The sequence below is a fragment of the Rattus norvegicus genome, chromosome 1, assembly GCF_036323735.1.
Source record: "Rattus norvegicus strain BN/NHsdMcwi chromosome 1, GRCr8, whole genome shotgun sequence".
Lineage (NCBI taxonomy): Eukaryota > Metazoa > Chordata > Mammalia > Rodentia > Muridae > Rattus > Rattus norvegicus.
In genome coordinates this window covers 187,969,902-187,997,517 of record NC_086019.1, presented here as the reverse complement: position 1 = coordinate 187,997,517, position 27,616 = coordinate 187,969,902, and the positions used below count along the sequence as shown (strand labels likewise).

Sequence of the window (27,616 nt, the reverse complement as noted above, 5' to 3'; positions counted from 1 at the left end):
CCTGTGTCTTGCTTCTTTACAAGTCAGACTTTCTGCATTCTCCAATTACTTTCAAAGCCCAATCCTAAACCCATATCTCTTACTGCAAAAGAGCCTCAGCGCGGCTTTGACTGTGTCTTTGTGCTGATAACTCCCTATGTTCCAGCTCCTATCCTGCCTTCTACAAGCTCAGATACATACCTCCAGTAGCCTATTTCACAACTACCCATGCATGACCCAGAATAATCTGAAACTCAATGCATTTGGACTTAAACTTTCATTTTGCCCAACCAATCCAGGGCCCAAGGAAGATGTGGGAAACTTACCCCAAACTAGTTTAAAGTTCCAAACAAAATATAGTAGCCCAAGTAGCTAGGAACAGAGCAAGATTTGAGCAGGCATGAATTCTGGAACACAAGAACAAATATCTCTCATCTCTACTTACTTCAAATATGTCCTGGTTTTCCCAGAGCAAGCCAGCTTTCTGGTGACCAAAAACAGCCACAGCACTTTACCCTCATAGTTCTCAACTCCAAAAGCAAATCCCCTCACTCACTTCAGTCCTACAAAGCTGGGAAAAGGAATTTGTGAACTCCTCACTGTACCAATCTTGTTGCCACACACTGAGCAACAGGTCAGAGGGAGCTCAGCAGGGCAATCTTTTTTTCTTTCTTTTCTTTTTTTCTCTTTTCTTTTTTTTAGGAATGTTACCTCTACTCACAGTCTATAGCAAACTGTATTATGGTTTTCTTGTGGGTTACACCCGTAAATTAGAGCAGCTAGGTTAGCACACTCAAATGTGTTAATCTGTAGTAACTATGCAGTTTGTCTTTTTTTAATTTATTTTTTATTGGCTACTTTTTATTTACATTTCAAATGTTACTCCCTCTCCTGGTTTCCCATCCATAGGCCCCCTATCTCATCCTCCTCTCCCTTCTTCTGTAAGGGTGTTCCCCCTCCCCAACCAGCAGAGGAATCTTAGACCACAGTCACATGACTGGGTTCTTGCTGGGCAGAGGATTGCTGGACAGGTTAACTAAGCAAATGGCTTCTACCCACCCACCGTGTTTCCCTCTCTTTATGTTCCCTATATCAATGAATGAAGCTACCATACAGGTACACAAGCCAGAAACCCAAAACTTCCTACTGACTTCCCCCTTTCCCCTTCTCCAAGGTCACAGCACACCCCTCCCCTGATGTCATTCATAATAATTGCTATCTTCCTAGTCTTGAGCCACCTCAACTTTTTGTGAGCTACCGTGTGAATCTCTAATGTTCACTGACTCTTGTCCCTCCAGTACATAACACATATAGCAGCAGACCAGTTACTCCAGAGTATGTACCTCGACACACTCATGGCTCCTAGAACACACTCCCCAAGTCTGTGACCTGTCTTACAAATCCCCAAATGGCTTCCTTCCCCACGTCATACAGTACATTCTTCCCTCTTCTGCACAGATCCAGCACAATGTGCTTTTAGTTTTTCCAGCATATAGTGCACATCCCAACCCTGATGTCTTTGCACGTACACACACGCGCGCGCGCGCGCGCGCACACACACACACACACACACACACACACACACACACACTCACCCATTCATCCTTAAGATCTCATTTGGAATGCTACTTATTCAGCAGACTTCCTGAGTCTTCCTTTCTGGAAACACCCTCAGGGACACACCCAGAGGGACGCTTCTACAATGATGTTCAAGTCCTGTCCCTGTGAACCAACTGTATTCTTTGACACACTCTCTCGAGGCCCTGGGTCCATGCCTTCTGACCCAGTGTGCTTGTCACTTCAGCTTCATTGCACATCACTGATTATTTCTTCCCTCACTAGAAGGCTCCAAGGGCAAGCATCCATTGCTTGTGCTTACTGAGGCTTTCTCTCCAGCACCAAGCACAGTGCCTAGCACAATAGGAGACAATCACACAGATGGATTAGTAGATGTCAGAGTCATCCTGGGACACATGAAGATCAAAACCTGGTTTCAAACAGGTTAAATAAAAGGTGGTTTTTGGTGCATAGTCTTCAGGGTATTTTGTTTATAATCTTGGGCAAACTAATTGTAATTAATTCGCTTGTCTAAAACTTATCCTCCCAGAAATGCATTATGTACCTTGATCACATTCTCTTTCTTATTCTCTCTCTTGTCCCCTTCCCTTCCCCATAGAACTCCTTCTCCTCAATACCTCCCTGGTCCTGTCCTTGCTGTTTGTTGTCTGTTGTTGTCTGTGTCCCACTGCATCTAATTAGGAACACCTGCATAAACACGGACAACTTACTTGGGCAAGGACAGCTTACTAACGGCTACATGACTGAGGAACATAGCTCTACTTTCCCAGCAACAATCAGTTGCTAAAACTCCTTGGAGAGGGGTGAGCTCAGTCTCATATTCAACAGGTACCCAAGGCTTCTATGGGTTCGATATGATACCCACACCATGTCTAGAAAAGAACTCTTCATAGCACTCCTTCCCACTCTCCAGCCACACATTCTTTCCACCACCCCCTTTTCTGTAATGTCTTGGACAACAAGACTGAACAGTCACAGATTCTCATTCATTTGATGAGCTGTGAGCTTCTGTGTTAACTCTCAGCCACTGCAAACAGAAGCTCCTCTGAGCCATGCTATAAGCAGCACTGATCTATGATATGAACGTTTGTATTGTGAAAGCAGTTTGATAATATATTACACAGCAAAACAACAGTAATAGAAGCCCCCAAACCGTGCAAGCTCTTGCCATGGCTTGTTTGCCCACTAAAAGTCAGATACCAAGGTTCTGTTGTTGAGGACACCACAAGATTTGTTTGCCTGACTGAGAAAGTTAGTGGAAATGGAGCTTAAAACTTCCTCCCCAACGGTAACTTTCATGCTCCTAAAAGGTACTACACAGGTTCCTAGGGTAGAAAATCAACAGTCTTACACGATATGAACCAACCTACCAGGAAAGCTATGCCTGCTGGTAAAATAGTGGCATGCCTGTTACAGGGGTAACCAACTAAATTCTGAGTGACATTTGGGCCAGTTCCACAGGCAAAATTCATGTCTAATACTTTAAACTTGGTATAAAAAAAAAATAAAAACATGGTTGAAGAGAAGAGGTCCCAGACCCTCAGAGGAACCTACCACTGTTATTTTTGCGATCTGGAAACAGTCCCCTGGTTCTATACCTGTTGCTTCATCCATACAAGGTAGATAACAGCAAATGTTTTCTAGACGGTTTCATAACATAAGCTGCTAAAGCCCCCACACAGTGGCTGGAACATAAAAGGCAGAGGTATCTTCTCCAATTGTACTTAGCGAAGAGCAACTGAAAAGCCAAAATAATATGGCTTAAAGAAAGCAGAAGTGTCTTCATCTCTTATCCAAAGGGCTCCCGCTGGGCTCTTTCTATCTTCCTGCCCCACAGTTTTCAATATGTGGCTTTCTCTGTACGATGCTTCTAGACAGTTCAAGGTCTAACCATCATATTCTCGTTTCTACCAACAGCAAAGGGAAACATATCCTTTTAAGGCCAAAAAATTACACACACCATCTATTGTTAAATCCCATTTGTCCAAACCCAACCTCATTAACCACATCAAGCAGATGGGAGACTAGGAAATGCAGTTGTTATTCTATAGTCTCATGTGTTCAGCCAACATTGAAAAGACAAATAGCAGCTTCTATCACAGCAAGGCACAAAAGGAGCATCCTTCCATGAAAACAAGCATTCTTGTCAGGGAGTATCTCCATAACAGAAGATACAGGCAATGGATACCACCCACAGTAACTCATCTCAGTGAACCCCCAGGTACATAAATAAGTCTGTTGGATTTGAAAGCTATCATAATCATTGTACCAAACAAACCACCATCATCTACAGAACTCAGCTTCCTGTGTTTCACAGCACAGCAACTCCTGAGCGGCTGCTCAGCTCCAGTCTTCCCATGCTGTCCTTGTCCTCAGGTCTTATGATGGAAAAATAGCCCTCAGATGTCCGGTCTATTGTCATTCATTCTCTCTCTCTCTCTGTCTGTCTCTCTCTCTCTCTCTCTCTCTCTCTCTCTCTCTGTCTCTCTCTCTCTCTCTCACACACACACACACACCACAAATACATCATACACATACATCATACATACATACATACATCATACACATACTCCACATACAAAACACACACATCACACATACATCACAAACATACCACATACATACATCACATACAAAACAGACACACAGACACATATCACACATACACACCACACACATACACCATACATACATATATGTATGCATACATACATACATATATACCACATGCAACACACATATACACACACATATACATTGTACTTAAATATATACATACATCACACACATATTCCACATACAGAACACACACACATACATCACAAACACACCACACACATACATCATGCATACATACATCATATACATGCACCACATCTAAAACAGACACACAGACATATATATATCACATAAACCACACACATACACCATACATACATACCTACACACCACAACACACACACACACACACACACACACACACACGCCTGACTTGGGATCTGCTCTCTGATAAGTGCTAAGCTGGACTTCTTAGAAAACTGCAGGGCAGTGTTGTGCTGCAGAGCCCCTCCACATGGTGGACAGGGACATGGCTCATGAGCTTTCCCATCTGTCACAAACCACCACTCCAGAAAACTAATCTTGTTCTATAGCTAAAGCCATCCTGTTTCTTTGCTTAAACACACGTGGGGGACGTTGTATAAGAAAACAAGTCCTTGGCCTCCCCACAAATTCTCAGGTTTATAGAGAAACAGATTCTGCAGCAGTTCAAAGCAGAAGGGAAGTATTTACTTTTTCCTCCTTTCATGCAGAAGAGAAAGGTGCACCTAGTGTTATTTTGATAATAGAAACTAACCTCTAAATAAGAGCTTCTAAGAGCAAGACGCACACTCAAACCACATATTTTCTTTCATCTCATGGTAATCGTACAAGGAGTCAGCATTCTTATTATTAAAAGCTTTTATCAAGGGCCAGCAGGTGCTGGGGCACAAAAGAAGCCCATTTTTCCTAAATCTATATCATTTCTTGGTGATAACATGAAGATCTCTTTCAGGAACTCAGAAGTAAGCATGTACTCTGACAACTTTTAACACATATCAAAAAATAAAATAAAATGCATACTCCTTCCATTTTTTCCCTAACAAGTGGGCTCCAGGGACCACAGAAACCTCTGTAGCTTTCTTTGTAAGGATCTTTAAGAGATGGAGACCATAGAGATACCATCAAGAAAGGTGTGGTCAAAGAAACCATGATAGAAGCCTTTGGTTTAGAGTTTATCCAACAGTGAACTAGCTCTCCCATGGAGAGTCATAGAAACAGTCCACGGTCTTATGACAGGAGAACAGTACATACGAAGCAGGCAAACAAAGCCAAGGAGCACTGAAAGTTAAACAGACCAGAAGGAGACCTGTAGGCATTGCTGCTGATGGCTTCAACTCAAGTATTTCCCATCACTGCAACTCTGGGAGAGTCACTCAACATTGTGAAACTGCAGTTTCCAAGCTCCTGTGAAGTGGGAATAACAGGATGAGAGAGATGTCCTGGGCGTGTACCAGTGGCTGCCATCAGCAGCAGTGTTTAAGACCTGTAGCTTCTCACCAGTGTTATCTGGTTCTGTCACTGACATCTCCCTATAATAACCACTCAACAGAAAGAAAACACAGTCACAGTAAGCCATGACTCTATTCCAGGAAATGAGGCTCGCCGTGCTAGAAGCAGAATGTAAGCCACAGAGATGTCTTTATCATTGTGCTAATTAGCTAATTACATGAATTATGTAAAGCAATGGATTCCTTTACATTATTCCATGCGTATATATGACCTACCATGGTTATATTCTTTCCCTACTACTCTTTCTTACCCTATCCGTTTTCCCACATCCCTAATAATAACACCCTAACACCTAACATGTACTTTCATATCCTCTTTTTCATATATTTTACATCTGAGGAAGAATGTGCAATCATTGTGTAAGTCAATGATCTCTTATTCCATACCTTTCCCTGCAAAATGATCCAGTATCATTCTTCCTTATAGCTAATACTCACTGTTTATATATACCATGTTTTCTTATCCACTCCCCTGTTGATGGACAGCTAGGCTGATTCTGTAAGTTGGATACTGTGAATAGTGCTGCAGTCAACATGGATGTGCAACTGTCTATTACTGACTTTTATTTGAGCATGTGCACGAGTGCGCGCGCGCACACACACACACACACACACACACACACACAGAGGGGGAGCAGGGAGGGAGGGAAGAAGGGAGGGAGTGGTAGTATAAATGGATCGTGTGATAGTTCTACTTCTGGAGTTTGGAAGGACCTTTATACCAGTTTCCCCAGTGGCTATACTACATTGTCATCCCTTCCAACAGTATAAAGGGCCTTTTCCGGCTGCCCCAGTACACTCTTTGTTTTGTGTTTGTGGTGACGGTCTCTCTGCTTCCTAGAGACAGCCTTCTGACTAGGGTGAACATCTCAGTGAAGTCTTCTATTTTCATCTGCCTTGCGGCTAACGGTGTTGACTAGTTTCCATGTATTTATTGGCCATTCATACTATTCTTTGGAAAGCACTGTTCATTTGCCCATTTGTTGATCAGAATATTTGTCCTCTAAGGGGAGGGATTAACCTTTTGCATTATTCATACATTTTAGATAGTAATATAAATCTATATCTAAAGAACTCTAGCCACATATGAACATGGAGGGGCTATGCCAACTTATCCTGGTAGCTCAGGAGGACTGGGGATAGCAGAGACTCCAGAGTAACCAAGGCTGGAAGCTCCGGCTCTTCATCTGGCTTCTGCTTCTGTGTCACTTGAAATCCAAACACCCCAAACCTCAGAATGTGGCTGCACATGGAAACAGTCTTTAAAGGCACAATTGGATTAATATAAGAGCGAATGGGGGGAGGGAGATTCTAACCTGGTATGACTGGTGTGCTTCTAAGAAGAGAGGATTAGATACAGGAATTCCTACTCAAACACAAAAATGAGGGTTAATCCCATATAGGAACATGCCTGGAAAAGAATATGCTAGCTAGAGAGAGGATTAGTGAGAAACTAGGAAAAGGGGAAAGAACTCTCAGCTTCCCAACAGCCACAGCTCCCCATGCAGCCTGTCCAGGAGGAGGAGATAAAGACAGTCTAGCACTGTCCAAGGTACCTGACACTGAGACATTTTACTGTCAGTTAACCAATAAACATTCTAATGTGCCAAAAGGGACATACACAGGAAGAGGAGACCAGGACACAGGCATGCTCAGAAAAGCAACCACACAAAGGCACAGGAAGATTGTGGGGTATAGAAAGTAACCCCATGGACACCTTGATCCTGGATGTTCAGCTTCCAGAATTGTAAGAAATAAATTTCTCTGTTCAAGTCACCCTGCTCCTGTGGTATTCCTTTAGGGCAGCTCCCAGCAAGCTAGCATGCTCTCTGGGTGAGACTTTTCTTGTATTGAAGTATTTTCCATTTCCTAGATGCAAATCTACCCCTAATTTACTTGCCTTTCCCCTGTGGCTGCCAGACTCTCTGAGTCCATCCTTGCTAGAGAGGTCCCACACCCTTCTGATTACCTAACAGTTTCTGCTGTTGTCTTTGGTGCTGTCTTATGCCACTTCATTTGGTTCATTCTTTGCTACAACTTATGTCTATAATCTACATACGCCCCGGCTCAACTTTGATGGAGATTTCCAAATAAAAATCTACATTGTCTATATTTCTCCCACTTTACTGGGTATTGATTAATATCCCTGCCATTTATAAATCATAGAAAGTGTCAAAATTATATCATAGGAGCACATTTGAGACAGAGAAAGACACTTGTACTCTTAGGTGAAAATGGGGAGTTATTTTTTTTAATTCACCATTTTGAAAGAGACTGTGCACACATACTTCACAAGGACTAAATCTGTGGAAGAATGTCCACTATCATTCTGGCAGCAGCTGCTGTATTCAGTACTATCAGTTGTCTTCACTAAACACATAATACATATGACCTAAACAGCAAGCATTTAGAACTTACTTCATACTGTACATCTCCCAGGACCAGGCAGAAATGAAAACACGATCTCAGAAACAGAGATACAGAGCCCATGGGCAGATTCTGGACTGACTGACTCAGGGTTCAATAGAGTTACTTGTGTCTATATTTCCTGGTCCTGGGATGAGAACCCATGCCACTCACAGAAGCTTTACCATACCTAGAGTTCTAACTCTCAGCTACACCCTACCCTACTGAGTAAGTTGTTTAACTTTTAAATCTGATTTCGTTGTCCACAGAGCTTCAGAACAATGGGGAGATTTATCACTAAACTCAGCCAACACACCATTCATGCAAACACATTTTTGGGGTCTGAAGAGAAGACTTGATGGGTGAAGTGCCTGCTGCTCAAGCATGAGGCTCTTAGGTCATATCCCCAGCATCCAGGGAAACATCTGGACATGGCAACACAGCTGTAACCCCAGTGCTGGTAGGGTGGAGACGGGCACATCCCCTGGGCTCCCTGGCCAGCCTGACTAGTCAGAATGGTGAATCTACTGAGCATGTCTCAAACATTCAGGAGAACAACAGAGGTGATACCCAACAGTAACCTCAAGCCCCCACAACATGCCCCCCTCAGAGGTACACACACACACACACACACACACACACACACACACGCACGCACGCACGCACGCACGCACGCACGCACATGCACACACACACACTCAATTACATACACACTTTTCCTACCCACATATCACTTTTCCAGAGACAACTGTCAGAGTCTCAAAGGCTAAACATTTCCATGAACTAAGAATAGAACAGAAATGCCATTGTATCAGAGAGTAAACTCCTGGATGATGCTGTCACCAGGCCCTCCCTCCAGAGCCACCACAAGACCTGCAGAGGCAGCAGGGCCAAGGCATAACCACAGAGATGACACCAAGAGTTGTTTCCACCGTGCACATTGCCTTGGAAGACACAGCCTGGGGAATTCTCATCCCTCAGCTGCCCCACACAGAGAAGGGGCAGCTGAGTCTCCACATCTCTGAAATTAGCAGTACACAGCCAGGTTCAGAAAATAATATCTCTCCCTCTCCCTCCCCCCTCCCTCTCCCTCTGTTTCTCTCTATCTCTGTCTCTCCCTGTCTCTGTGTGTGTATGTGTGCTTGAATATGTGTGTGTTTCTGTGTGCATATGTGCATGTGTGTGTGTGTGTGTGTGTGTGTGTGTGTGTGTGTGTGTGTGCCTCCCTCTGTCTCTCTGTTTCTCTCTCTCTTTCTCTCTTGGTCTGTGTGAATGTGTGCGTGCATATGTGTATCTGTGTCTGTGCCTTTCTGTCTCTCTATCTATGTCTCTCTCTGTCTCTGTGTGTGTCTGTGCCTGCCTCTCTCTCTCTCTCTCTCTCTCTCTCTCTCTCTCTCTCTCTCTCTCGTCTTGCAAAATGCTGAGACCTTTAAACCAACCACAGTAGGAAGACATTCTCCATTCTTCCACAGTAGAGAATCTATGCTCTGACTTCTCCAGGAGCCTAGACATGAACACTGGAGTCTATTCACAAAGAGAGATATGGTGACTTTGGCTGTGGAAAGTGAGTCTGAGGAAATGCTGCCCCTGTCAAGCCCAGACTGTGAACAGAACTTCCTCAGCATTGCTTCTTCCCAGGGAGTAGCTGCTTGCTGTGACAAAGATTTGCAAACACTGACAGGCTCCTGTTCCTACCCAAGCTGCACCAGTATTAACCAGGGTATATTTGGTAACCATTCCTTCCTCTCTATGCTCACTTTCCCCTTAAGATGCAAAATCTGTCATCATCAGAGGTTGCTGGAAAGATTAGCCAATGTTAAGGGACTCAGTGAAATGTTTGTCATGTAAGCATGAAGAACTGAGCTAGAATATCCAGAATCCACATTAATCCAGACATGGTGGCTCACATCTGTAATCCCAGTACATCTTCAGGACAAAGGGACACGGAGATAGAAGAATCTTTGGAAGGTCCCTGGCCTCCTAGCCTAGTGTATGAGATAACAAAAAAAGAAACCTTAACTCAAGACTGAAGGCAATAACCAACATCTGAGGTGGTCCTGACCTGAAAACGAAACAATGGCATGTACACACATGCACACACACACACACACACACACACACTCACACACACACAGACAGACACACATACACACAGACACACACACAGACACACACACATACACACACAGATACATATGCATACATACATTTTAGACACATACATATATATACATCTTATACACACATACCCACACATATCTTAAACATGCACACAAATACACACACATACAACACACACACATATATCTTACACACACACACACACACACACACACACACACACACGTCCCTGTAGGTTTGGTTTTGTTTCAGTCTCCTGTAAAATTATGGAAGCTAACTCTTGTTACTAAGAATGTACAGCTGCTGTAAAGGAAAAAAAATCACTCAAGTGGAGTTCTTATCTGTCTTTAAATTTTACCTTTCTTTGAAATAAAAGAACCTTTTACAATTCTTCAGAATCTGAAAACAAGTCATAGGAAATTGGGAGCAGAACGTTTTCTGAAAGCAAGGGCTAAGAGAAATAGTTTTGCTACTCCTAATTTGTCCATCTTGAAGGAAATGGGGGAAGAGCCTCACACATATCCCCATCGTGGTCATGGCGCTCAACCTATGGAAAGGGTCGGAATTAGACAGCAAGGACAAGAAGCAGATGAGGCCTGGAGCTGCCAAAAGTCCAAAGACAGGCTGGAGCATGCTCCAGCAGGAGGCTGCTTGCCTAGGACACATGAAACCAGTAGTTCATCCCCAGTGCCATGAAAGGAGGGATGGAAAGATGGGGAGAAGGGTGAAGAGCAGGAAAAGGTTAGAAAGAAGGATGCAGAGGAGGTGCGGGGAGAAGAGGAAGGGAGGAAAGAGAGAGGGATGCGAGTAAGGAGACAGGAAGTTAATGAGGGGGAACAGGAGGAGGAAGAGAAAAGGAGAGAGAGAGAGAGAGAGAGAGAGAGAGAGAGAGAGAGAGAGAGAGAGAGAGAGAGATTAAATCGTCACAGCATCATACAGGAAATTGGCCTGTACCTACTATGCCTGATAAATGACCCAGGGCTTAAAAGACCCAAGGTCTTCAAGTGTCCTAATGTCTCTTCAGAGAGGTCCTTAGAGACACTGTAAGCACACTCCGGCACCAAAGAAGGAAGCATTGTTGCCAGATAAAGACAGCCAGACACGCACAAGATATGTCTGTTTAAACAAAACACCAAGACACTGGATCTGACCTGGTTGATTCTGTTTGTCTCAAAACAGGGGTTCATCTTCATTAAAAAGTCTCACAAAATCATAGAAAACTAAATCCCACTTAATTCTTTATTGTGGGCCTTACCTTAAGTGAAAAGATAAAACAGCAGAGATCCGAGGCTGTTCTGAAATTCTGGGCTATCTGGTTGTTATGTTAAGGCTGATCAAACGCCAAGACATTTGTTTCTCCCTCTCTACTGGAAGAGATCCTGGGCAGGAAGATTTAATGTGGTGAATGATTTACTTGCTATTTGAAGAATTCTCTTGCAAGATATATAGTCCCTTTAATTTTCCCCAGGCAGTTCTAGAAGTTGCTACAGAAGTGACAGAAAGGGAAGATATTCTAAATAAACATCCAGTGACTTCTAGAGGTGGGTTCTTTCAACTTTCCCTCAGGACTTAAAACCTTAAATTCCAAGACTGGACCAGCCTCTCCTTTCTCTATTTCTCACACTCTTCTTCCCATCCTGCCTTCCTTCCTAGCAGAGCAATAGAAGGGGAGTTTTTGAGATTCTGTTGGAATTCACCTCAGGATAAAGGCAGAGTGGAGAATCCGACCCAGGCCTCTGCCTGTACACAAGCCAGCAGAACCCACGGTGCTTCTGATTTACTCGGTTGTGTTGCAGTGGAAGACTGCATTTCCACAGAAGTCTGGAAGCAGACATCTGTCGTGTTGGCATCCACATACATTTTTCCCCTCTGAGAACTACATCCTGGTTTTGCTCTAGGAAAAATCCCCGCATCCCAGTACTGTGTGCCTGGAAAACTACTGACCTCCACCCTCTGCTCCTCAGAGTCAGGGGGCTTAGAGGACAGACTGAGGTCTCTAATGCCTGAAATTTAGGAAAAGGAATCAGGTGAATGCTCTCTTTATAGCCATATCACAGAAAGTTTTATGAATGTAGCCAACCGCCTCGGCAGCAGAATCTAAAAATTAAAATCTGGTGGCATCATTAAGCCAAGATTAAGCCACACCTTGAAAAATAAAGATCTCTGGGAAGACCTGGGGGTGGTAAGAGGCTGAATGTGCTCAAAATATATCGAATATATGCACAAATGAGATTCTCAAAGAATAAAAGTATTATATTAACTGTTTAAAGATCCCCATTCCCCTAACCCAGGACATCTCAGATATGTGAGCTATTTATTAAATTCCTTTGGGTTTATGCTTAGTTCAGATTTTTACCTGGAATGATGAATGCTATAAAGTAAATGAATCCTGGCCCCTCGTGTTCTGAGTCTAAAGTGAATTCACACTCACTAGAAATGGTTTTTCTTTAAAGGCACACTACCAGACAGTGATTGGAGGATTTCAAACAGACCTTGACTAAAGGAAATCTCTATTTTATAAATGAGATATGGAGAGAGAAAGTCCACTCCCAAAGAAAGCAAGAAGTCTTCCAGGAGTGAATAGCAACCAGCTCACAGAGAGCAAGCTCACTGTTGTCCTCAATAAGGAACTCAGTGGCTCTGGGTGAGATCGTGGGGCTCACTGGCTAAAATGGCTGCGTACTTTTCGGAGATTCTAAGTGGATAGCACCCATTCCATATCTGGTACAGATACTATAATGTTTTCTACTATCAATCACCTTAACTTATATTTAGGCTAGCACAAGGTGCTAATTGCTGTCCACTGAGGATCAGGAGAATTCTAATACCAGAGGGTGTGTTAAAAACACTCAACTGTGAGTTTATTCTAAACAGGATTCTATGTATGTCTCAATACCTGTCAATTGTTTCCCCAACATGAGCCTTTTACAATGCTTCTCGATTTACGACTTAGGGGCAACAGATGTAGGGGTAAAAGCAACCAGGAGGTTGGATACAGTGCATCTTACAGCCACCCCCTGATGGCAGTGTATTTAATTAGCAGAGATACCTTGAGAGGGACATAAATAAATGGGTTTTAACTATACCCCAGCAATGATAAAGTCATTTTGTGATTCTATATTAGAATCAAAAATTCCCAGGGCAAGGGAATTAAAATTGGGAAAATCAACACAACAAAAACTTGGAGTGGGAAGGAGTCAGCTACGGAGTACAGTGATTCAGTTAACAGCAATGTGACCCCTCCGTCCAATGGGCGAGGCTCCCAGCATTAGCAAGGCTAGCTAAGCCCAAGCCCATGTGACCAGGCTACATGGAGGATAAGATAGTTTAGCAAAGACACAAGTGAAGGAAAGAGGTCAGACACACAGTTAACTGATGAAAAGAACTCCAGGTAGAGGGTAACAAGGGTAAAGGCCCTGGGGTAGGCAGTGTTCAGACTCTCAGGCTAGTGCAGAGTAAACAGGAGCAAAGAGAAGAGATGAACGGACGTGGCTGGAGAGAAAAGGAAGCATCAGTCTTGTTGGGCTTTTCAGGTCCCAGCCAGGCTTGGAACTTCCTCTACGTGGACTTGTTTGGAAGTTAAAGGGAAAAAGGAAGGGGTACTATAGGCTTTATTCTCTAAAACGGTCACTTATCATGGTTGTTGCATAAGAATCAGATGACAGAAATGCAAGTAGACAAGGCATAAGGGTTGTACCAAGGCAAAAGTTGCCAGACATACATACATACATACATACATACATACATACATACATATAATGTATATACATATATACTTACATGTACATACATATGTACATATGTAGGTCCACAGATACATAGATACATGGCTGACAGAGATATGAGAACATATACAAACATGTTTATATGTCTCTTATTTAAATACATACAACATATTTGACTATGTACACTTAAATACACATTTATACTAATGTGCTTACCAAACACATGCATTTCATCATATCATGTTTACAAATATTTAAGAAACTTGGGTTTCTTCTTCTGAAAATCATTTTGTGAAAGTTTATACGACCACTGAGTTTTCATTTACCAATGAAACCTCGTTGGCACAGAGAAGGCACAAATGTGAGAGGGAAAGCCAAGGCTCAGTCGGTAGGTAGACACACCTCTTAGGCAACATATCTGCAAGATCGGTGCTGATGATGGAAGTTCAGAAGGCATGGGATCCTTGATATAAAAAGATACTGATTAGATAAATGTTATGTGTTCTCTAAAATGTCCTGTGATTTCCTCTGGATACTGATAAACACAGACACACAGACACACACAGATATATGTACGCATGCATGTGCACACTTAATTTATTTCACCTTCCAACTGGAGACATTTTTTGGCAAGAAGGGAATTAAAAGAGACATGGTAGGCTGCAGTGTAGCACACTGATGTCATGCACAAGGTCTTTGATTTAACCCCTGACATAGAGAGATGGTAAGAGAGATAGTGAGAGCAAGAACAAGGGAGCAAGAGATAGGGAGGACAGGGAGAGAGGGAGCTAGACTGTGACCTTAAGTCTGTGCAAGCTCCTGTAGCAGACAGCTGGCTATCCCTGTACTCATTTGTCCCTCCTTAGGCACTGAGTTCTCTAAATGCCTTCCCAGGCTCTTCTGTAGTGAGGCGAAGCCTTGGAACTGAATTCTTGACACAAGAAGGAGACTTGAAGTTATGGGTGTGATCTTTGCGTAAAAAGAAATTGGTCCCCTTTTTTCTGAGGTTGAAGTGTGGATGGATCGAAGTCCCAGGAAAGAAAGGAAAACCCTAGTGTTCTCAACTAGATGTAATTTGGAACTGCATGGTGACATGTGACAAAATTTGAAGCCATTTTGTTCTCTACCCTGACTGAAGGGGAGGTGCTACTGGCATACAGTGAGAGAGACCAGAAATGCTGGTAAGTACACAAGACCGGTCTTCCCCACAGAGTCTTTGGGCCCATCCCAAAACATCACCAGTGCCAAGGCTGAAACACTTCATTGTAAGACAGTGGTTCCCAACCTCCCTAATGCTGTGCCCTTTTAACACAGTTTCTCATGCTGTGGTGACCCCCAACCATAATAATATCTTCATTGCTACTTGACGGTAATTCTGCTACTGTTGTGAATGTTCTGTATTTTCTGACAGACTTTAGGGGTCACGGGTTGAGAACCACTGTTCTAGAGCACTAGTTCTCAAACCCTGTCAGCAGCAGCACATCTTCTGAGATGCAAACTTCTGCATCAGGAAGGTAGAGCTGGACTAGAGATTCTGCATTTCCAACTGCCTTGGGGATGGTGGAGCAACAAGAAGAAAGGAATGTGGATCCAAAAGATCTGGTGGTGCACATACACCTGGAGCCTCCGTCTACACTGGCTGGTGTGTGAGTAGGTTGGTATTCAGACTTGTGCACCTGTCCCCTTGAGCTTCATTTCAGACTTGGGCTTCTGGGTGGCTGGTGCTTGTGCAGCTACGTACTCTGATGATCAACGCTCACTACCTAAAAGAGACAGAAACCCCTAGCTTCTATCAGCCCCTTGTACTTTTACATTCTGGAATTACTGTGCATTCATACACTGATCCACTCCATCTGTTTGAGAAGAGAACCAGAAGGCCCTGAAGATGACTTTTTCCCAGAAAGGAAGAAAAAAGCAAAGAGAGAAAAGCAAAGTGTACTCATCTCCTATGGCTACTATAACAAGTATTCGAAAGGTTAGAGGCTCAACACCATGTAAATACATTATCTTACTGTTCACATGACCAACATCTAAGATGAATCTCAACGGAAGTGTCCCCGTGCTGCCTTCCTTCAGAAGATGCTAAAGCTCTACTTCCTCGTGTTTTCTCTGATTCTGAATAAACTCCTTAGCTCATAGCCCTTCCCTCTGTCTTCGAAGCCAGACATACTTGACTGGATCCCTCACACACTCTGTGTCTCTGATTCTCTCACCACCTCCCCTTCCATTTATGAGGTTTCTTGTAATTAATTGGGTTCATCCAAAAATATGGGACAATCTGTCATTCTGTTAGCTAGTTAGCACATAATCTTATTTCCATGAGAAATCTAATTGTCCTTGGCCATGAAATCTGATGTATCTTGTGAATTAGGATAAAGATATTCCAAGGAACTATTACTCTGCCTACCACAAAGGATTAAAAAGCAGGATAGATGGGCAACTAGAAGGTTCTATATATAAATATACCGGCTTGGGAATCACAGCCAAGGTGTGCACAGGGAGGGGGAAGATGATGAGCCAATTGAGAACCAAATAAGAGAATCTTCTGGTCAGTTCTAGAGGTGATTAACTGCAGGGTAGTCTGACAAAGCAAGCATGCCCCATTACTCTTTATGTTGTTTCAGGATAAAAAAAATTCCAGTGGTCATAAGTCAGGGGAAAGAGTTATGCAGATTAAGGCTGCCCAAGAGTTCTCTGGAACCTTCTGCAGTCTGCGCTCAGAACATTTGATATCCATGCTATATAATAGTTTCTGTAAATTAAACTTCTTAATCTAACTTTATGATAAGAGGAATTGTCCTGTATTTCAGGCATTCCCTGGAGTGCAACATCCCAGAAAACCAATTACCTGGAGGAATTCAGAAAACGTGCGTGGATTAACAACAACTAACACGTGTAGATGGGCGAGGTAGCTTCCTGCTTAGAACTCTTGTTCCCTCCTGCAAAACTCCCATGGGTTCAGAGGAGGATACTAGTCCCACTTTAAAGATGTGAAATACAAGATTCAAAAGTTAAGTACTAATCTGCATGTAAGGGAGACGTATTTAGAACTCTGGTTCAAAACTGAAACTTCTAATTTCAAGTCCACCTCTTTAAAAGTTCTTTTTTCCTTTTTTATCTATTTCTCTTTTTAATGTGCATGCATGTGTTTGTGTGTGTGTGTGTGTGTGTGTGTGTGTGTGTGTGTGTTTGTATACAATGTGTATATACATGTGTGTGAAGAGTCATATATGTAGGCATGTGCAAGTATATGTCAAGGTACATGTGTGGTGTTTGGTCCTAGTCATTCATCCTTGTTTGAGAATATGTTTCTTTTGTCACTGTGGATACCACACTAGCTGGTCCGGGAGCTTCCAGGGATTCACCTGCCTCTCCCTCCATTTCTTCAAGGGAGCCCTGGGTTTATAGACAAGTCACACTGTATGACTAGCTTTCCCTTGGCTTCTGGAGATTCAAACTCAGGTTTTCAAACTTGTGTGGGAAGCACCCACCTTTAAGCACTGAGACATCTCCCTAGCCCCAAATTCACATTCTTTATCAAAATGCCAAGTGACGCTAAAATCCAAAGTGCCCATGGATAAGATAGCACCAGGATTAAACTCAAATATTTCCTCAGCTCCAGCAACACTCAAGATTCTCACCTTCAACAGAAGCTTTAATATGGAATCACAAGAAAGAAGATCCACCTATACAATAAATATCACAAATCAAACACAAGACTCCTTTGTAACTGATTATTAAATGGAAAGTAATGTGGAAACATTTATCCCTGAACCTAGGACCGTTAGGCCCAGCCTGGGTGCGAGGATGGTGAGTGTGTTCCAGTGACAATGATACTTTGATGATGCATTTAGAGATGCTCAATCTCAACAACTCCTGGGATAAAATGGTCTATGAGAAAGAACCAAGGCTCTTCTCCTAGAGCATCACTAAAGCCACAGAGGCCAGGAAACAAGAGTCATTTGTCATAGCAGACAGACAGCTGGCTCCTGACAGCCTGCTCTATGTCCTTGGGAACCCTGTTTACCCACCCAGTTTCACCCTCTATCTGTAAAAGAATAGGAATACATATACCTGTGAGGAGAGATGGATGGGACCCTAACAGGCATCCTAAGTTATCTCCCTTACACCCCAAGTTGTCTTGTGGAATTAACATGGGAAAGCATTTACGACAATCAATAACCCAAGTTTCCAAGGAACAGACATGCTCCTTGTTCTCTGAGGTCTGCAGTGTTACACACAAAAGACTCTTCTTTGTCTAATGGGTTCATTGATTCTTTATTGTCAGGTAACAAATCATCACCTTGTGACTGTCTACTGTGCGCACTGGTAAGGAGTGAAATGGACAGGGTCCTTGTTTCTGTGTAGATGACCATCCAATGAGCAGGTAAGTGACCAGGGTAACTTTGAAGAATAGTATACCTTATGAGAAGAGTAAAGTAGCTGGGCGGGGAAGAACAGGAAGACCTTTATGTACATAGGAATGGTCTATTAAAAGGCTCTAAGCTTGAGCCAACACCTGAAGACTTGATAAGGAGACACCAGCAACCTAGAGACTGGGGACAGAGTCTTCCAGGAAAAGGGAATGAGACTGAGAAGTTCCTACAGAGGAGCTAGTGTGACCAGATTCCAGAAAAGAATATCTCTCTCTCTCTCTCTCTCTCTCTCTCTCTCTCTCTCTCTCTCTCTCTCTCTCTCTCTCCACTATCCACAATATATACCACAAGAATTGGCACATCTGTTAAACCTAACAATAAATTACACTGTCAGGATTGAACCTCCCTTCCATTCTTAGAGTGAATCCTGTTCAGTCAGGACTTGTGTTCCTTTATCATAAAATCATTTCCATGTTCATATCTCCAATTGGGGGCCATGTTTAAGCCCAGTAAATGGTACAAAGTGGATATTACATGTTGAATGAATGAATGAATGAATGAATGAGAAGTGCAACTAAACCCAACCTCAAACTAACCCTTTCAACCTCTTACCAATTAAAATGCTAGATGGCCGACCGATAATGTGCCACCCCAGAAGGTTTTCCTGTTTCATGAGCATCGGGTGTAACATCAACTCCATAGACCCTTCTTGCTCTTCAAGCAAATTATTTCCTGTCATTTTGGTAAGACTACCTCTGCTGCCACACCCCTACCACCTTCTCAAGTCAAAGAAGCATCTACATATCCCTGGCCTAATGAGAGCACCCCCAAGCCCTGCTTTAGGAGGGGGCGTGTGTCACAGTCTGGACAATGGTGTCTCTAGGCACTCTCTACAGACACTCTTAAAAGCCATCCTTGAAACATGGTAGTGGGGGAAGGGGTGTTACTTACTGCCTGGAATAAAATGGGATGAGACAGCCCACCTGAGAAGGAAGCAAGACAAACACAGCAGAGGAAAGAATGCAGAAACCTACTGACACTCTTTGAGCTCTAGGTACAGTTTTCTTAAAGCCCATGACCCAACAAGCATCCTAGTCATATATACATCAGACATCATAGTCATCTTCTAGTTTTAAATTAAGTTCAACTTGAAACCACCAACATATATGCAAAGTATTATATATGTGTGTGTATGTATATATGTATATGTGTGTATGTGTGTGTATATATATATATAATACGTTCACATGTATTAATAAACTAATAAACATTACTTCATTCCCCTCTAAACTGCAGGTTCTTCCATTTTTTCTTTAAAGGGGTCTCACTACATAGTCCTGGCTGGCCTAGAACTTACTGTATAGACCAGGCTGGCCTCACACTCACTATGAAGACCAGGCTGGCCTCACAGTCACTATGTGCATCATGCTGGCCTCACAGTCACAGGGATCTGCCAACCTCTGCCTCCTGAATGCTGAGACTAACGGTGTAGGCCAACACAAGTAGCTAGTATACTCTTAAAATAAAGATTATAAATATAATTTTAAGAGTCAGGCAATGCTAAATAGTGAGTGCTTTGGTGGGGGAAAGAAATCAACCTTCTGTTTTTAATTAATGACAAGATCAGCGTAAAGTCTCTAGTGGTGAATTATAATTTCAGACCAAAATTCCCAAGACAGTTGCTGAGTAGCTTGTTAAACCACAGAAACCAATGGGATCCAGAGCTGACTAGGCTGTTGGGGGCTGGTGAGGGCTCCATCCCTTCCAGAGAGAGTGTCCATTACGAAAAACCAAAACTTTTCAAGCTCTGGAGCATCCAAGCCAGCAGTCCTCAACTCACCCAGCATCTTGAGGCCTCTACACAGACTCAATTTTAAAGTAAAATGGGTCTGGTAAGGCGTACAAAGATAAAAAATAAATCATGGTCAGATGGCTGGGGCACCTGAGTGGTTTCGCCAGAGCTCAGGCAGGAGTGTGACAAGGTGTCCTGGGTTCTGTGGGGAAGATGAAGACACACCTACCTGGCAGCTTAGGCTTCAGGATATCCAGGGCAAACGGTTTGCATTTCTGCCAGAGGCTCAAGAGAGTGGCAGCCCAGAGAACTGGGTCATTTTTCCTCGGGTTCCTCTGGGTGGAGAGCATGACCAGATTACCTCAGGAAATTAGACTCCTCTCCCACTCAGTGCCAAGAGGCCGACTTCTGGAACCCTCTGATTGTTCTCTGGATAACTACTTAAGAGCTGCTGGGGACTCACAAGCTCTCTTTCAGATATAATCTTGAAATAAAAGGCAGTATTCAATGAATGACAAATTAGGATGACTTTCTCCTTAGGGTCCTCCATGCTGCAGGGCAGAATAAAAAGGAAGGCACTGAAGGAAACTGAAGAAGCCAGGTAGGGTACCTTATGTCACCAACTCTACACAAGGCATTTGCGACGTCACTGTGGTTCATCGTCTTACCGTGCTTTGGAAGTAAGCGACAGTGAACCCATTCTATAGATGGAGAAGCTGAAGCTTCAAGATAGCTATCGACTTACCCAAGGTCACACAGTGAGCATGTGGTGGATCCTGGCTCAGAAATGAAAGGGCCTGTCTCACATCATATCCCTTCATACTCCTATATCCATCCCTGAAAAGAGCCTGCTCTGCATTCAAGGATCAAATGTTTCAGTCAGAAAATGGGCTTTATTAATATAAGCACGCTGGTACCTGACATAACAAAGCAAAACCTAGACCCCATTTTTGCTACCTCTTAGGTCTCCGCTCTCCCTACAGGAATAGATCTTATAAACCCAAGTCATCTATGTACAGCTCAAGTGTGGTCACTTCGGATCATTAAGAATTTTCCTGCTGGGAATATATGGTTGAACACTTGCCTGCCATGAATAAGGCCCTGAATCCCATCCTCAGCTTTGAAAAACAAAAGAAAAGAAAGCAAAGAGCTAGCGTGGCAGCACACAGCTGTGATCCCTGCACGAAGGAGACTGAGGCAGAGGAACTGGGCCTACCTGCGGGAAGGCTAATTGGAAACAAAACGATATTTTACTTATGAACGTTCCTTCTCTGCCTCAATGTTTGCATCAGACACTGTTGGTGCTTAATGTCACATTCCGGGGAGGTGTTTCCCCATAGCTCTCGCAAAACGCTAGAAAAGGGAGAAATGCTAACCCAAGTAGCACATGCAAGCCACAATTCTGGCCACTGCACAGCACCCCAGTTCCTTTCCTAAATGTGTTTAGCCCAGAGGTCACAAACTGGTTGCAAGTCGGGTGCAGGCAGCCCACAGGTGGGTTTCATTTGTGCTACAGTGTTGGCCTACACAGCATGTTTTAAGGAACTGAAATCTGAAGCCAGCACTAAAAACCAGAAGATTTTTATATCAAAACCTGACTTCCCATTTCTTCTTGCAGAATAAAGATCTGATAACCCCTCGGGTCCTGTGTGCCTGGAAGTGTAGCCAGAACAGGGCTGATGCTACCCCTAGCTCAGGGGAAGTGAGCTCAAGAGCATCCTCTGCCAGCTCGATACTTTCATTTATCTGACCCACATGGGCCCCAATGTCACCTGAGTTTGTTTAAAATACGAAAGAGGCACAGGTTGCAAAGTCCTCCTTGTTGGGCTTTTTCTCCCAACAAGCCTGTTGGAAGAAATGACTATCAGACACACTGAACCTGAATGACGTCATATAACCTATGCACTGGAGCTCAGTTGGTTGCAGTGTCTTGTGTGAAGTCAGTTTCCTCTAGAGTGATGAACGAATGCTGCAGAGCCACAAAATGTGATTCCTCCTCAGGACCTTCGCACTCACTCTTCCCTCTGCTGGGAACTTCTCCAACTGGTTCTGTGTCTCGCCCTTTCACTCCGTTTACATAATTCCCATCACGGGATCACCTCAAAATAACACATCTGTATGTAAAAACACCTATGAGAGTGAACACACGTACACACACACACACACACACACACACACACGTACACAAATGTGCGTGTGTACATTTGCACATCAGTGGTGTCAAAGTAAGTTCTAAGACTCAGTAGCAACAATGGCATTGAGGGCATCTTAGAAAATCAGAAGCCCAGCACCTTGTCCCACCCTTCCCTCCTCACCCCGCCACACACACACACACACACACACACACACACACACACACACACACACAAGACCTGTAGCATCACAATCCAGGTGAGCAAAGATCTCTGGGCATATTTAACATTTAAAAGCTTGACACTGCACAAGAGGCACCTAAGGACCTACAAATCCCTCAAGGATACCTCATTACATTCTCTAATAGCCACTTTTAAAGGTTTAAAAAGAAGTGAAATTGGGGGTTGAGGCTGTAACTCTGTAGGGAAAACACACAGGAGACTGTGGTTTTAATCTCCTAGAAGTGCCAACAACAACAACAAAACAACAACAAAGCACGAAATTAATTTAATAATGTACGTTATTTAGTTCAGTATTAATGCTAGGGTTTCTATATGCCATGAGTAGAAAATTACTGTTGAGCAACTTTTCCTTCTCTATATTTTACGCTTCTAGCGTATTCCAATTCGGTCCCTTCAGCTGTACCAGCCATTTGCATGCGGTTAGTTGAGTCTTCCTTACTTCCTTCATCAAAGCAAAACGTTCACACTGTTTGGCTTGCTTATTTGCTGACTGTCCACCTTCTCACCACACTGACGTTTTCAGGAGGATGGGGCTCCACCCACCTCATGCTTCACCGTACCCTCCATTCCTGAGACAGCACTGGGTGCACACTGGGCAGTCACTAAGAATTTCCTGAAGGTAAGAACTGGAAAGGCAGCTGCCCTTGGCGTTAGTGAGTGGCAATGTGGTGTAGGCAAAGAAACAAAGCCATCTGCAACTGGACAGATGCAGGTTTGAATCTCAGCTCAGACAGCAACCAAACCAAAGGCCTTGAGCCAGCCACTTACCTCCAGGAATAAAGAAAACATGGTCATAAAACAGAAATGCTGCTGTTTAGTTCACAGCATAATCTCAACGCTGCAGTGAATAACACATCTAGAGAGTGCCAGCCGGCATTATGGCTGGCATTCCACAAATACCAGCATCTCATGTCCTCAGTCCTCCCTCCAGACACCAGCTGAGAGTGCTGCTGCCAACCACTGGGGAATAAGAGCTGAGCATCCTGCAACTCGCAGTAAGTTCCCAGGGTTACTCCGCCCTCCCAATAGAACATAAGACCATAGACCATCCCCTTGGAGCTAAGCAGCTTCTGGAGCAAAATATCATGGTCACTATACAGGCAAGTAACAGAGAGGCAAGTGCTTCTATCCCTCTGTCATTATGATGAGTTCTGTAGTGGCAGCCAGGAGTCTGACCCCAAAGTCCCATCCCTTACAAGGGTTCAAGGCCTCTGCCAGGACCATTTATCAGTCTTAAGGAAATTGCTTATGGTTTTGCCCTTTTGGAGATAGGTCCAGTAAGGCAGAAGAAGAGGGCTTGATCCACTAGGCTTAGTAACCATGGACTGGGTCAGTCCATCACTGAGGTTAAGTATCTCTACAGCCTGAACACACACATCCTAATCCACTAGTCCAGTGCTGCCCTGAAAATCGAATGTACACCTTCTGGTCTTCCAAGTGCTTGTACATCCCATTAGATCGACAGCATGGGTGCAAAGGAAAACCCGGATTTCGGGACAGCTGGAGTGACGCCACGGAAATGAACCTGCTCAAGCTGACCTGCCAACTAGTGGGGAAGCCCAAGCCAGTTGTAGCCGCTCCAGTTTTGCCTCAGCTCTTCTTGCTTGAAGCACAAAATCCAGGACCACTTGCAGAACCAGTGGACAACTGGGAACACATTTAAAACTATAAATAAGTAAAGGAGTGAATGGGTTAAAGAAAGAAAGAAAACTTAAAACCTTTAGCTAACCTGTGCTTCTTCAGTGAAAGCACCAGGCTGTAGACAGCAGACATGGCACAGGCAAGTTAAGATGCTATCATCCACAGTCTAAGAGTTGCTCTGGGAACCAAGACTAAGGGTTTCTACCCCTGGTCTGAATCAAAGCCACTATTCACATTTCTACATTAGGATGTATCTATCATCCCTCCTTCCTACATGGGAGAGCGACTCAGGGCAAGCATGAAAAGACAAGACTAATGACGTCTCACAAATGTCTTCAAAGCGTGGCTGCCAGCAACGAGGCTGGGAAGCTCACTGGGTTCTTGAGGTCCCCAGGAGCTTCCGCTAGTCTTTCCATGAGCCATGTTTCAGTGGCTAATGAAACCTGGGCTGTTAGGTCGTCACACACGTCCATGAGGCTTGCCCTTTAAGAGGGTCTCCGCCTCACCTCCAATTGGCATCACTCAGCCTTGTGTGTTTCTATATGGCAAGAGGATGAGGGCGGGGGGTTGAGGACCGAGAGATATCAAATGGTTCTCTTACCTGGGCCCCAGTGGAATCTGTTCTAGACGTACCAATTGTTTTTAGCAGCCCCACTAAGGGCTAACAAACACCAAGCCACAAGTATTGGCTGGGATCAGGAGGCTGAGAGTATCACTACACCACACACCTTCAGTCGCCATGTTTTGATGTGAGGTAACTCCTAATCCTGGCATCAATGTAAAAGAACCTAAGAAATCAGTCATCTCTTTCTTTTCATTTAGAAAACTCTCTAGAAGCCAGGATAGGGACTTCCTAGTTTAAACATTCCCACCAACTTCATTGGTCATCCAAATAAAGCACTTCTTTCTGTAGCTCCACTGCAGCAAAGCCACCCAAACACACACCCTGCAAGGTTTGAGCTTTATACCCCTCTCAAAGGGCAACTGACACCTCCCACAAGATGCGCAGCTTTAAGATTAGAACTGGGAGGGGGGATGCCCAGTTACCCTCCTATGGCTAAAGCTACCCCACAGAAGAAATCAGGACACTCCTGTAGCTCACCAGTAAACAGCCGAACCCTTCCCAGACATCTTCCCCTGTCTTTATTTTGCTGTTGTTGCATTAATCATGCTAACACCTTTTTAATTATAATCACAAACTGGAAGCCATGGCTTGTGATGTTATAAATAAGGATTTTTTCCAGTTAAATTAGGCACTTGCTGTTTTATGTTTTGATAGGAAGGGACTGTTTGAAGCCTCCTAAAATATCCCAATTAGTTCTTGCTGTTGAAACAGACAAGACACTAACAGACACATTCCGTGTCTCAGTGGGACGTGCTGGAATGTTTATGGCTCAGTGTACTTCTCCGCAGCTCTTGAAGCACAAGGCTTTTTTTTTTAAAAGTGGGAGAAAACAGTCACAACACACATGCTTATTACGCATTCCCAAAGTAATGGCCAAAAACTTTTCCCAGGCTGTAATCTAAACCTGGAAAGCATGTCTCTTCGACAGGAAAACAACTCTGTCACAGGACAATTTTACCTATTGGCTCTGTGGAACTGATAGCATCGCTTCAGCTGACAGGGGCTCTGTTTCTGTTTGACGGTTGCAATTAATTATTGAAATGTGATCGAGATGGGGCCACCCGTCCAGATCTGTTATCCAGAAAGCTATGAAGCAGGAGGAAAGAGGGGGACAAGAGAGAAAAGGGGCTTGCATTCTGAGCATGTGCACGCACCAATGTTGTTTTAATGTCGGGTCTGGCAAGAAAGACAGATAATAGCTATTTGACCTGCACTTAACTTTCTCCTGCTCCCTTCCTTGCAGCACCAACCCCTGACGGTGTCAGAAAGAGGTATGTAGCTCCCCGCAGAAGTAGCTCCGAACGTCTCCAAGGATGCTCAAATTAGAAAGATCGCTGCACAGGGCACAGACACTCTTAGAGCACTAACTGGCATCTAGGCACCTAGGCTCCTGATACTAAATCAACCCAGTGTTCATTCAGCCAAGAGGGACAGAAAGTTACAGAGGTAGGAAATAACCTTCCTTTACTATAAAGCTAAAGCGCCTACACCGTTTTGTTTTTTTTAACTGTTCATTTTGCTCTGACCTTAAAACACTGAAGTTGGATTCCAGCCACGCAAACGCTTTTGAGGGAGCTTTTGATTGATTCCTGGGGATCTCAAAGCCCGTCGTCAATTTAGCTCTCCTGTTTCATTCCTCCGCTGGTTCTCAACCTAGAAGCCCAGCGCCCTGTTATCATCAGCCTGGGCTGGGAAACACCCCGCAGACAGGAGGAAGAGCTGGGGATTCCCAGATTCGGAGCCTGGTAGTTCTCCAAGGCACCTGCTCCTCCCCTTTCTCCGAAATAAAGTGATCATTTAGCTGGAGTCCTGTCCTCTCCTCCGCACCGAGAGACTATGCACAACCAGGCCAGGACTCCCACTGCCCTCCCCTGGATGCCCAAGCTATGGGTTCTTGGGACCCCCTCACGCGTCCCGCACTCCGCAGCCTTCCTACCTGTACCACTCCAGTCCCTTCTCGTAGTTCCTGTCGAAGAAGTGCGGCTCTACGCCCACTGCCCTTACGTCCGGGTGGACTCGGATAGCCTCCAGCAGCGCGCGCGTCCCTCCTTTCTTGACCCCGATGATCAGCGCCTGGGGCAGCTTCTTCTCCCCATAATCAGGGGTGCTGGCGGGGCCCCGTTCCGCACTCCCGTTGGCCGCCCTCCGGCCTTCCAGCTCCTCGGCGGCGCCCAGCTCCTGCGCCCCGCGCCCCAGCAGCGCGTCCTGCTCCGTGACCGCGTCTCCCGGGGCAGGCGGGCTCCTGGGCCAGGCGTCCCGAGCACCGCCACCGCTCGCCAGTCCCCAGCCGTCGGCCGCGGGGGTCGTGAAGCGCTCGGGGGGCTCGGGCGGTGGCCCGCGGCTAGCGTTGTCCGGCGGCGGCGAGGAGGCGCCCGGGCGCACGCCAGGAGGCGGCAGCGAGGGAGGTGGCAGGCTCGGCGGGGGTTCCGCGGCGGATCCCGGGGGCTCCTGCAGCGCCAGCGGGAACTGCAGCGAACCCGAGCCTCCCAGCAGGCTGTAGCACAGGTAGGTGACGGACAGGGATAGGGTGCACATGAAGAGCAGCTTGCGCGCCGGCGGTCCCTTAGTGGAGGCGCCGGGCACCGGCGGCGGCGCGGCGAGCGGCGGCGGCGGCGGCGGAGGCGGAGGCGGTGCGGGCCACCGGGCCATCGCGGCTCCCGGCTCGCGGCGGCGGCGGCCCCCGGCGCTGCCCGGACATGATTTCAGCCGCCGCCCCCGCCGCCGCCGCCGCCGCCGCCCAGCCGCCCCGGCTGCATGGAGCGATGCCGCTGCGCCCCCGGCCCTGGCTGCCGTCCCGCTGCGCCGGGGACAAGCCCGGCCGCATGGCCCCCTCCCCTCGCGAACCCCCGCCGCCCCCCTCAACCTCAGGCCAGGAGCCCGAGGGGGGCG

General features: G+C 45.0%; 1 protein-coding gene across 1 annotated transcript in view; it reads right to left on the bottom strand.

Annotated features, from left to right (window-relative positions):
• Hs3st4 (heparan sulfate-glucosamine 3-sulfotransferase 4) overlaps window positions 1–27,391 on the bottom strand; it is a 405,743-nt gene extending 378,352 nt beyond the window's left edge. Inside the window, exon 1 of the mRNA NM_001401778.1 lies at window positions 26,664–27,391. Coding sequence (NP_001388707.1) covers window positions 26,664–27,376 — 713 coding nt within the window. The 5' untranslated portion in view covers window positions 27,377–27,391. The remainder of the gene's footprint in view (window positions 1–26,663) is intronic.
• Between the last annotated feature and the right edge of the window lie 225 nt (window positions 27,392–27,616).